General features: G+C 35.9%; 1 protein-coding gene across 5 annotated transcripts in view; it reads left to right on the top strand.

The window, feature by feature from the left end:
- LOC115241073 (hemicentin-1) overlaps nt 1-13,300 on the top strand; it is a 268,711-nt gene that overhangs the window by 148,591 nt on the left and 106,820 nt on the right. For all 5 annotated transcript variants that reach the window (XM_029816623.1, XM_029816624.1, XM_029816622.1 and 2 more), the window contains exon 3: nt 8,346-8,536. In XM_029816623.1, coding sequence (XP_029672483.1) covers nt 8,346-8,536 — 191 coding nt within the window. The remainder of the gene's footprint in view (nt 1-8,345; nt 8,537-13,300) is intronic.

The raw sequence follows: 13,300 nt of genomic DNA, 5'->3' as shown, positions 1-13,300 counted from the left end.
TCGTTATCATCGCGTCGCGATAATTATAACATTCGCGGATCGCGTTAGTTAACGTCATTCGCGATAAATCATTGTTCGCGTGTGTGCGCGATACTTATCGTTGACACGGCAAAGAGAAAAATATAAGATTATAGCAACATTCGCTTTATGAAAGGGCGCGGTTCGTATTTCACATTGAGCACAGTTGCCACGGAGTACTTATAACTGGCATTCGCGTTTACGAGTATTCATTATCGTTGTCGTGAAGTCCTTAATTAAGGTTCCATTTGTATACTTGCCTCGTCTGTCCAACGGCCGTAAGTAAAAGATCAACTTTCCTCAACTACGAAAACTGTGCAAACTACGTAATGATAATCGATATTAAGTTACATATCTATGATGCCTTTACTCTTCAATGAACTTTCTAACTTTAGCAGTCGATATTTCGAACACGGCATTAATTAATAATACAGTAAATTTTTTAATGGAGATGCCTTACATTACTTCCATAAAGAAACTTTTAACATCTTTTATTACTTTCAATAAATTGCTTGAAAAAATAATAGTAAAAACGATGGAGTGTTATATTAATAAGAGAGATTTTTAGCTTGCGACAGTCGTGTCGTTTTTATTATTGATATATTCTACTTTGTATTTATTTCCGCGTCTTTGTAATCCCACAATCAAGATAAAACGTCTGTGTATAGAGAGAGCTTTATTAGCTTTAAGTCTCTTACTTTCAAGCATAAGGAGTCGATAGCTTATCCGTAGGATTATCTGACATATGAACGTTAGCTATATCATGCCATGGACAATGATGGCACAACCGCGAAACGAAAGGACAGAGAAATGCGCCCGCACCCGTGCATTGTTGCGGTTATCCGACGGCACGCTTGCTTTGCAATCCATGATCCAGTCGCGGCGATTGATGAACATATACCTGCATCTAGAACATACGGATATACCTGTCTGATAAGAAGAAAAAGCCTATTGAACATTGAACCTATCTGTATACTTGCTAGAAACGATTGATTACTAAGTAGTATCCAACAATGGAAGCGTTTATTTCTTTTTACATTGTAGATAAAAGTACAGGACATTTTTAATTTAAACTTTCTTCTCTTTGTAAACATTGAATTTCTCTCTATTATTTCTGATAAGGAAAAAATATAATTGCGTCGTAATATTTGATTAAAAATCACAATATTTAAAATGGTTTTCTTCTTCTTTTTGAGGTTTCAGTCGAAGATCAAATACTCATTCATTCATGCATATCCGTAAAAATAATTTCAAATTATATTACGCATATTATATATAATTTTTAGTAAACTCGTTCCTGTATTAATTTCTAGAGAATTAATTTTACAAACAGATTATAATAAAAAATACAGTATAACGGTTGATAAATCTTTTTCTAAAAAAGTAAAAAAATATAAAAAGAAGATTCCAAAGAATACATTTACTCGATAAATTTATCGAATCAATGCAAATGTCGTATTGTGTGGTTGAAGGAACATATGACGATATGACAATATTGTAATTGCATGTGACAATATGGTAAATTTTTCGTCATACAAATGCGGTCCTTTTGAATTCGTTGAATTTACAAACGGAACAGGCATTGTCCAGTTTTATGGTGAAATCTTTTCTTTCCTTTCCTTTTATATATTTTGACAAACGAAATGATTGTACTAGCGGACAGCGTGTGCGTGTCGACACATCTTCATCACCAAGTTCCCATGTTGATTGCGATAAAAAATTTCGCGCTCCTTGAACGACGAAAACAATTCGTTTTAATTCGTGATTTCCCTCTAATAAAGTACAAGTGGAAGAAATTCATTAGAGTGAATTATTAATTTAATAATTGAACGGATTTTTATTAGCACATATTGCGTTCAATTTATTTAAGATTTATTACAATTTTATACGCTTGGTCGAAAACATTACTATTCTTTCTCCGGACAATGGATTTTCTACTTAAGAAAGTATTACATGATTTGATGCGCATTTCTATTCGAGCAAACTACTGCGTCGTTGAAATACGTACTATGTTCGTCGCTAAAGTCCCTGTAGAAATTTCTGTTCAAAATAAATCCTTTTCTAAGCTCGAAAGTAGAGGACGTCGTCAAGAACTACTTTTTAAAGTCCATATATTCCATGTAAATTTTAGCTCTTTGCTTAAAATTGTTTAAAAATCATATTAGTGAATAACGCAACTTTCCTCGTAAACCTGTATATTTCCTTTTTATTCATGTAGTGCCATATAATACTGCTAAAATAAATTGTATTCGAACGAGAAAATGTGTAATGCGTTTTTTAAAAATTATTCAGTGCGCAAACTTTTGCAAAATTTTAAACTAAAAATTTATGTAATTTAATAAAAAATAATATAAAAGAAACATTATATTATTAATATTATTTTATTCTGTAATATAGTTATAGAACTCAACGATAATTAACCGTATTATTTCGGGGAGAGATAATGATTGCTACCGGATTAAAATAAAAGAAAAAATTACAGAAGTTTCGAAATAATGACTTTGGTATTCTAAAATTACCCGGAAGAATCGTTATAGTCAGTTATAGTTTCAGAAAGTTAATTTATCGGTTTGCGACGGTAGTGGTAAATCACTTCCACTTAGTCTGACCAGAACAGCCCGTATCTACTGTATGTTTTATATGCCTCATTCATCCTCGAACGCAATCGCGAAGGCGGATGAAAAACACAGACACGTATACACCGTCGCGTCTTCTACAGACGGGTCTTTTTCATATGCCGTATGCTTCAAGAAGAACATCGCATTTTTCTTCGGCTATCTTGTTCGTCGCACCTTTGAACTGAAGAAAAGAAGAAGCGAGAAAATGTCCCGCTAAAGTGCGTTGTCACGTCCACAATCTTTACCCGTCACGTAAACGTATTAAATTATAACTGATGCAGATATAGCTTTTCTACGTAATGCTATTATTTTGATATTTTTAATATTATATACAAGATAAGACGAAAAAAAAGAAAAGAAAAAAATATTCTCCGTATATATAAATTTATTAAAATTATATTGGATTCTCTTTCTCTCTCCATATAAAAAAAAAATTTACAGTTTATGCGAGCAGATGCAATCTCGAATAAGCATCTCCCTACTTTATTTGATCGGAAAAGAAATCTCATCATTAATTTAAGAGAATTAGAAAGCTAACTTTGATCGTGCTAATGCAAACTTGTTCTTCCAATCTCACATTAAGTCGTCGTAAAAATAGTGTGTGTCATCTCGAAACTCGGAAAATCACCGCGTCCTAATATTTAACCATCCATCCGGAAGTACTATCGTATTGTATTACAATCGTGCAAGCCGAAGGAAGATTCGAAATAACGTCGCGTGATAGGAATGCGATGCGAAACACATCGCTTCGAAAATCACCCGTCGCAAACGACCGAAACGGAAAGGCCACGTCAAGGGAGAGAGAGAAAGAGAGAGAGAGAGAGAGAGAGCGGATGCCCTGTGGACGGCTTCGAAGAATACCATCTCTCGAATACTCGACGGTCACTTCATAGCCGGGATAGACGAGAGAGACCTGGTGAATAGTAATCTGCACGCTGCCTTATAAAGCAGAGACCACCGCGCGTTGCGGGATGACGTGTGCAATTTCTATGCAAACTACATGTATGTATGCAGGTAGTGGCGCTGCGCTACACGTTTAAGGCGGCGGTGACGGCGGATAGGCAGACGTAATGCCTTGATGCAGGCTAGCATTTTGGTTACTGTTATACATACGGTTCCTCGTCGTCGACCCGAACGTCGTCACTTCACCTCTCTCACTTCCCTGTTCTCGCTTCCTTTCAACGTCCTCGCGCTCTAGTTTCCCCGCTCGTATCCACGACGATACTAACCCCTTTCGCCTTATCTGCTCGCTCGTTTCTTGACTCGCTATTTTTACGTTCGTTTAGCCCGTTGCATTTTCACGCTTCATCTCTCTTTCTGTTCCTTGTTTTGTCATTCGATTTCTCTCGCATCGCCATTTTATCCTGACGATGGAATATCGAATTGAACGTAGCAAGAAGAAATACTCTGTCAAATACATATAACCGTTTATTGATCTCTTAGGGAGCAAGAGCCTACGACGAGGCAGGGTTCATATTTAAATTCTAACTCGGATGTAATCTTGACGATGGAAAAATCAAGAATAAATTTCCCTGAGATTGAGTCAATTTTTTTATCTTTATTTTCTCGTTTTATATCGTACTTTCGAGATGTATACGTTTCTTTTTTTCGGGCTGTATTGAAGGTTTAATGAGGCTTCGGGAGAAGAATGACTTCGCGTTCCATTTTCATCGGGACGACATGGATGGTAGAATCGAATGAGCACTAATAAGTTGGAGTCGTCTGATCTCTCTCACTTTCGGAGAGAGAGAAAGAGAGAGAGATATGTGCGTGTACGAAGTCAGCAGGGCTAAATTACACGTTCGATAAAATAAGCGCGAGGGCGCACAAAGCGTGCCCGTGAAGCGCTCAGCCGCACGCGGGCGGATCCTTTGTCCGCAGTCGAGCGAACGTGTTTTTCAGGAACTCGCGCATTTGGGAGAGCCGCGATTGCTTCTGTCTGCGTATATGCATCCAGTGAGCGCGAGTACGCACACACGCGCGTGCGGCCCACTTACCCCTTTACTATGGCAGAACGCGCATCCCTTTGTTTTCTAAAGGCCTCCATTATGCTTCCAAACACGGATAACCGACTGGCAAGTCAAATTGCGTGCAATATCGTACAATGGATAAGTAAAATAGGAACTAAAACTTTCTACTTCCAATTCCTCTTACCTTTTTTAAAATATTGCTATAGAAATATTTTATCTATTTGTTTTTCGTTTAGTTGTCAGTCATTTTCTTTTCGGTCTATTTATTTTATATAATTGAAGCTCATTAAAAAATTTATGTAACCCGAAAATTTGTTATTATTAATTTCTTGTAATTAATTAAATATTATTGTGTTTTATTGGATTATATATAGAATATTTAGATGAATAAATTAAGTATTATGTTACGACGGCAAAGTGTTTTTTTTTTGCAATCTAAAAGTTTTTTGGTAAGTAATATTAATATTTATTTGAGCAATCAAATTAACGCATTTACTTGCATATGTCAGAATATCAAAGCAATGAGATAACCAACGGTCGACGACCATGTCGAAAAAGTTGGTTTTTTACGACAAATGTAGAAACGCATCTTTTTGAGTACAGGTTTTTTGAAATATTGCTTTCGAGAGGTTCAGCATTTCTAATAGACAGTTTAAATCACATAAAATTTTGTGCCAATTAATAGAAAAATTTTTATCCAAAAAGGCAAAGCTTGACAGCGTAGTAATAAAACCAGATTTCATCATCTCGAAACTTTGAAATGTTCGAAATGAAAAGCGAAACTTCTGATGCTCGACACACGAACACATATATTTAGACTTGTATTCTATAATTTATCTGATAATTTGCCACATAGATTATTACATGATGGATATATGAAACACGGAATCTGCAACAATCATGCACTTTGCATTAGCGTAGCGTTGTAATTAATTATTTTCATTCATTATATACGCGTACAATGATGTTTGCTAACATTAAATTAGACAATGCAACGTTACACTAGTGAAAACTCATAGTAGGGAGTACTTGATGCTTCGATCTAAATAATTCGTGCTGTTTCTAGTTAAATAAACTGTTGAAACTTCGTTATCGCGAAACAGATGCAAAATTCAATGCGTCCGAAAACAAGTAACTGACGTGATATGCAGAATAACAGTGGAAGTCCGTTAACAAACATTGTATGTTGTTTAGAACGAGATTAGCATTGGTATGCCGGTTATATATATGTATTCGTACGATCTATACGAAAGAAACAACAATTTATATTTTATATTTATCAACACAATATGGCACGAAATATACTTTTCCTGGAAAAAAGAAGCTCCTCGCTTCTGATTAAATAATATTGAACAATCATGAAAATTTCCGTATTAATTTCCCTCAGTTATAGCTTTATGCGCGGAGAGATTAAATTTCCCGTTCATTTCCCGCGTTAAGCCATTTCCTTTTACGAACGGTTAAAAGACTTTTCAGAATTTGGCGAAGCCATCGAAGCCCCGTATTTCAGTTTTGCCTCGGTGCTTTGATGAATACGAGTAGCGGCCAAACACGCTCGCTACTTTCAGGCTTTCAAACTCGATTTGCCGCACCACCTATGTACAAGATAGAGTCGAGGCGTTTAGAATGCCGAACTTTTCCGCGGCCGAATCGAATCCCCGATGAAAGGAAGGCCCTCCTGAAGGAGGTAGGTGGATGCTTCCCTCGCACAGATCACGCGAGCTAAACTTTTCTCTTGCAAGATCCTTACTTTCGTGAATTAAATATGTTTACATTGATACTTTATGTGCGATGCACATCTTACTTCATGTACTGAAAGCATTTAGTGATTTTCTACCAATGATAATATGTAAATAATGATAAAAATAAATGTAATATATATAAAAAAGATGGAACAAAAAAAGTATAGAAATGATTTGACAGAAAAATATGCAAAAATGTATGCATGATTTATATCTCATCCTGCACAATTCAATTAAACAAGGTGAATCGCATTGAAATTCAATGCTTTCTCATTCATAATTCCTTCCGTCCATAGATATATTATTTCCTCGTGTAATGTAATTTTAGCAACCTGAGACTAATGATTTATTTAGACACAGTTACATCGAATTTCCCGCGGAATAGAAAATGTCGTTACCCGAACTATTTGGTCAAGTAAAAAAAGTTTGACCTCTTCATTTTTAAATTAAATGTAGAGTTTAATCAAACTTATTAAATTTTAATATTTAATATAGACAAATAACGTAAAATAAAAATAACAGTACATTTTATATAATTTGTGTTATTTGAGTGCGTATATGGAACACACATTTTATCATATATTATATATTATGTTACATATATTATTATTTTGCGTTTTTGCCCTTTTTTCCCGATAAAGAAAAAGAATTGTCACAAAAGAATGAATACACATTTTATTGCGATAAAACTTCTCACAGCGCGTCTCTCTTTTTTATAGGAAATTTCATAAATTTTCTTCTCGCACAAAGTCACGACTATTAAAAGATTTGGTCCGCAGTAATTTCGAAAGCAACATGATCTGAATAAAGTTTTACAAGTGTAACGCGAAACAGGGTCGCGTTTTTGAGAGAGCATCGCGAATGCGACCCGCCAGGCGCATCTCTTTTTTTTTTTTTTTAACGCGAACGCGTTCGCACGGCGCGTAAAAGGTATGTACGTCCGCTACGTATCCATGGATTATTCAAATGAGGTCAGGACGAGGCGCAGGCACATTCGAGCAAGCCGCACCGGCAACGCAGTCTCCTTGAATCGTAATCTGCCGACGAGGGCAAACATCCTAAATCACCTGCGCCGCGCCCGGAAATAGGTCGTATTCATGAAAATTTTAACAAAGTGCGCGCACACGTCGGGGAAAAAATTCTTTCGCGTCTTTTATTCTTTCGGCCTCATCGCGAATCTTGCGATACTGGAAATTTTATCCGGCAAAGCCTGCGGTCAAATTCGAGCAATGTAGAATGTTGCAATTAGTAAAACGTTATCGCATTTTTTTTTATGTCGCGGATATTCGCCATTTATTATGATCGAGTAAATAAAATTATGCTATGGAGTTTTTATATTTTTTTAATTTAATTTTTTTTTTTATATAAGTCAGAAATTTAAAAAATAGTCTCTGAGGATCTCTAATAAGACTGATAAAAGAACAAAATTTTACGCTATTATAAGCTATTTCAAACCATTAGTTACATGATATGACACCGATACCAAGCCTGATAATAATATTGCTCCCACGTGCTTAAACTTTGTCGGGATACAGTATATTTTGTACACCTGTACGCGATGTTCAAATAATGCTGCAAGACATCGTTACGGCAATGTGCAAACTGTCTCATAACTTCTACGGAACATTTCCCCAGTGATTTACATCGAAAGAAATGAGTGGTGCGCGCGGGAACACAGGTCGTCTTCTTAAAAAATTTAATAACAAGGTAATTTAGAAGGGTCCGAGCGCGGAAAGTAGTTTCTAATTCACGAGGGCCGGGATAAAACAAGCGGAGTTGAGGCTCGTTCCGCGTTTGTTTTCTCCTGGCACTCTCCCGTCGTACCTTTATAACTTCTATTTTTCTTTGTCCTGATAAAAAAGTTTCGCTGCCGGTAGTCGAGCCGACGATAGCCTCGCTGGTAATTGCGGCGTCGTTCGTCGAGTTTCGCTCCCCAAAGACAATCAACTTAATTAAATTACCGTAATTATACCCGCTGGTCATCTTTCTTTTCTCAGATCGACGCGTACCCTACAACATACCGTCGGATTGGAAAGCCCTCTGGTTCAGCAATCTCGACGAGCTGCAGAGAGTGAACGATGCGAACGACAACAACACCGTTTCCAACGTCACAGTGCAATTGGGTGGCACCGCCTTCCTCCACTGCAAAGTTCGCAATTTGGCGGAGAGGACCGTTTCCGATGCCGAGGTAAGAAAGCAGCTATGTAACCTCTGCGTCCCCACGGAAAAGAAAACTCTTAAAAGAAGCGACCGATTTTCGACGAATGGGAGAATCGAATCGCAATTGGAGCTTTCAAGTACCGATTTCTCTAATGATTATTGTGTCCCTTTTCGTGGGTCTGACTCTTTTCTCCAGGTTGTTATCGTACATTTTTACATGTTTCGTAAAAAAAGAATGACGTAAAATTTATGTTTGCATGTGACGATTCTGGCAGACAATTTAAACTACTATAACATATTTATACAGAGACTTCCAGATATATTAAAATTTATCTAGAATAATTTCACATTGACGCGAATCTTTACTGATTAATTGCATTGATTGTCTTAACAAACCATATCGTATAATCACTCTTTAATTTTTTTCTCATATCTATCTTTTTTATCTCCCTCATCTAAAAAATAATAGTAAAATATCTAAACAATTCGGAAAACATGACAAATGATTATTTTTGCTACAAATATTTCTAAGTAAACAACGGATTGTATTTTTGGATAATACAATATAAATTATTATTACTTTTATATAATTCAAAGAATACTCGCGTTTTAAGAAAAAAATATTTCTTTATTGAATGCCCTTCATGTAGGAATAATGCGTGTTATGAAAAGCTATACTAATGCCTACGCAATGGCGACACGAATATAGTACACGGTTAATCTTGTCCGTATAACCATGGAACAACTGTACAAATTTATTCATGTGCACGAGCGTAATGACCTCCTTTCATACAATTACCACGATGCTTCGAACTGGTAAGACGATCGATGATCGCGACGCATCCTGGTGAGAGAATGGTAATCGGTATGCGATTCCACGAAAACGATGAGCTATTGAATAGGTATTGGATACGGATAAACGCAACAATAGCGCTCGCTGTTCTTATCAAGCCTTCGATTTTTCCTTAGCGACGTTGATTTTATTCCTCATCATCTCCGCGTTTCGACCGTCAATATTTTATAACAAGGTGAAGAAATAAAGAATAAGCTGTTAAAGACATATCTATTATGTATCATTATTCTTTATTCGGTAGCTCGGTATCGATAAGCTAAATCGCTCACAAGAGCGAACAAAATTGATGCCGGCAAAAAGCCCTGATGACCCTGGTGACAAATACGCCCCAATTCTGGAAGATATCTTTACAGCGAGTCTGTGACTTAGTTGGTGCGAGATCTTAGAAACTTTTGCATAGAAACTGCGAACTATTAAATTCATACAATGCCAACTATCATAGCTTTTTTCGTCATTACCAAATTTTGTCAGTAATCGAAAATTAATCATTAAAATTATTTAAAGTTGTTAAACCATAAAATAGTGTTTTTGAATTTCGAGCTTTTAATAACCGAATTTAATAATAATAGATTAGTATAAGACTAATATTTATATAGTTCTTCAAATTTTTTCACACAATTAACGCATTTTATTTTATATTTAATATATCAGAATTTATATTGAGTTAGATAAAGAAAGAGAAGGGAAACGGAAGAGAGAGAGAAAGAGAGCTTTATGATTCGCTTTTACATTGCTAACGGTGTATTTGTGTTTATTTGGATTCCCAATTTTCATCATGTTTATTGAAGCGACTAATTAATTCGCTTGCTATTACTTTGTATAATTTAATCGTTATTTTATGTAATTGCTGTTCCTAAATTATAATGCGAGCGAAGATATCGCGCTAGCATCACGAAATTTCGCGTGTTTCGGCATAAAACAACTATTGTATTTACAAAATATACCTCGGGATTCTCTCAATTTTAATGTTTAATTGGTATATCATAAAATAACAAAATTATATTGCTAATGAATGTTACTCGATCATTAAGTAATTTACATACTGCGCTAATAAAATGAGAAAACGTCAACTTAAAGTTTTATGTGGCTTATCGATTTTAATTTCAACAGTTTTGAAGAGAAAATAATGATATTATATTTTACGATTCTAAAATTACAAATCTTTTAAAACAATACATTTATTTCATGAAACTGAATATCTCATAATACCAAAGCTTTATATTACGGAATATTTATTTTTAATGCAACAAAAAAATTGTCAAACTTTTTATGGAAAAAAAGAAACAAAATTAAAAGTTATAAATTGAAAGAGATTATAGCATAGAAAATTTTTTTATAATAACTTATGAATTTATTTGCATTGGTGTTATCTTTTAAACATAATGCAAAGAGTGCATTACATACAACATATTCGTAACAATCTTCATTGGGCACAAATGGTAATGAAAAAATCAGAGGACGAGATTTCCGGACAGCACAATATCCTCGAGAGAGCGGTCATTTCGCGGATTCACGTGAATTCCCTATGAAATCTCCGGTATCGCGAGCGAGGTTATCGTGAATCAGCGTTACTCGGAGGTTCTGCCAGTTGGGTGATCCGCAAATCCACTTATCTGACGTCGTTGCTTTTAATTCAATTATGTATGACGAATTCGACGGACCGGCCGAGGTGTCCGTATCTACCTATCCCGGCACGCGGCGTAACTGCATTATCGCGTTAGCAGTCAAACCGGGAAAGATTGATGGCGACGAAAAGTCGAACGCCGCGAAGTAATTTTGATAGAGCGGCCGAGCGAGAGAGAGTGCCGACGTTCTCCGTGAAGCCGCACACCGCCATCGGTAGTATGTCGTCCGAGAGAATTTTTCTCCTGTCCAATGCGCGGAACACTGACGTCGACGATACACGAAATCGCGATGCGGAAGATATCATGAAATACGACAGTTAATTATATATCAATATTTAGTTGCAGATTTCTCATTGGAAGGGAGAGGGAAGCGTTCTGTTTCTCTGTTTTTTCTCTCCTTCCTCTTCGCCCCTCCTTCCCTTTCTTTCTCTCGGCGACGATATCGATTCGTGCAGCATCGCCAGAAAGCGATATTAATGAATTACCTCTCGAAATTCCGATAATTAACGCGGCACACTTTATTGGATCGGAAAAGCCATTTCGTGCCGAGATAAAACTTGAATTGGGAAGAAGACTAGATAAGTTCACGAGGCTCGTGTGAAAAAGTATTTCGAAATCGGTTAGTATATAAATTCAATTAAAGAAGGACTGGTATTTGATTTATTTGCAATTGCTTTATTTGTTAATCAATTTTTAAATACGATAGTATTTGCATTTGCGAAACACACTGATATATTATTTAACTAAAATTGAAAAAAAAAATTTAACTGTCATCAGTAATCCAGAAAGGATAAAGAATGCAATAACAATTTTAAAAATTCATTTTAAAAAAGCGAACAAAAATATAAAAGTGGATAAATATAAAATCAAGCAGAGAGGAGAAGTTAAAAATATGAGATATAGTGGATCCTGGGGCAATTTTTATTCTTTCGACTATTTCTATGATATTTCTCTTTTCTATTTTTTTCGAATATTTTAAATATATATCTGAATAATATATAAATGAATATATAAATGAATATTATTTATATTCGCATGCGTGATTAGAATGTACATAAAAGCGATTTTAATTATAAATTAATTACTTTTAATAATTAATTTTTTATGATTTTCTCGAGACTTTCAAAATTATAAACTCCTTGTATTCTTGCTATGATTTTCTCGAAGCACACGATAGGATTATATAAAGGAAGCATGAAATATGCGAAATATTTTGTAAACTAGCGTAATTAGTATGAAATGTGGTTTAACGTTGAACACAGATACGGGGAGAAGGAAACCCAGCAGGATATCTGACTTGGCGTCTTTGAGGGACAAGGGTCCTTTGTCTTGACGACCGTCGCGGTTGAATTGAAGCCATGGATTTGGTCGTCGTAATAGTCCACTTCCGCCTTCGGACATTAATTTCAACCGCGCGCTTGCGTGCGTCGTTCGATAAATCGATAACCGCAATAAGAGGAATCTCGTGAAAGATTAATGTCTTAATGATATCTGCCATTCTGTCGAACGATCAGTAATTTCGTGAAACAATTTTCTTCGCCGATAGGCACGATATAATGCGTACAGGTTTCACCGCTTCATATATCTTTCTTTTCGTTAGACACGTTTAACGTTATTTTCATTTTTTTTTTTTTTTTTGCCGTGGATATGACTTTTGTGGTGTAATATTTCACGATTAACCTGACCAGGTTGCATGCGGCCAACAATATATCACGGCATTAAAAATCGTATTTTGGATATCGATGTATTCATAAAGTCGACTATCGGCCACGTTGCTTAAATTTAAATCATGACTTTAAACGACAGACTCGCGCAAGTCACTTATCTTACTAAAGCGGATGAATGAAAATATATGCAGGTATTAGTGATTTATGTGAGAGACCGATTTACATGATAAAATTATAGCAGTTATTAGAATGGCGACTGTCGGAAGTATAATCGAATGAGTACTATCGAGATTACGCACACACACAATATATCTCAGACTTCGATAAATTATCCATTCAAATTTAGAATATATAGATGTTTTGCAATTGAGAGATTCAATGCAATTCTCTGGCATGAAATCATAAAGAAGGAAATCTCGCGTATTCAGGTACACACACACACACACACACACACACACACACACACACACACACACACACACACACACACACACACACACACACACACACACACACACACACACACACACACACACACACACACACACACACACACACACACACACACACACACACACACACACACACACACACACACACACACACACACACACACACACACACACACACACACACACACACACACA

The sequence above is a fragment of the Formica exsecta genome, unplaced genomic scaffold, assembly GCF_003651465.1.
Source record: "Formica exsecta isolate Colony F162 unplaced genomic scaffold, ASM365146v1 scaffold465, whole genome shotgun sequence".
Taxonomy (NCBI): Eukaryota; Metazoa; Arthropoda; class Insecta; order Hymenoptera; family Formicidae; genus Formica; species Formica exsecta.
Note: the sequence above shows the minus strand (reverse complement) of the source record. Positions and strands in the feature narration are given on the sequence as shown.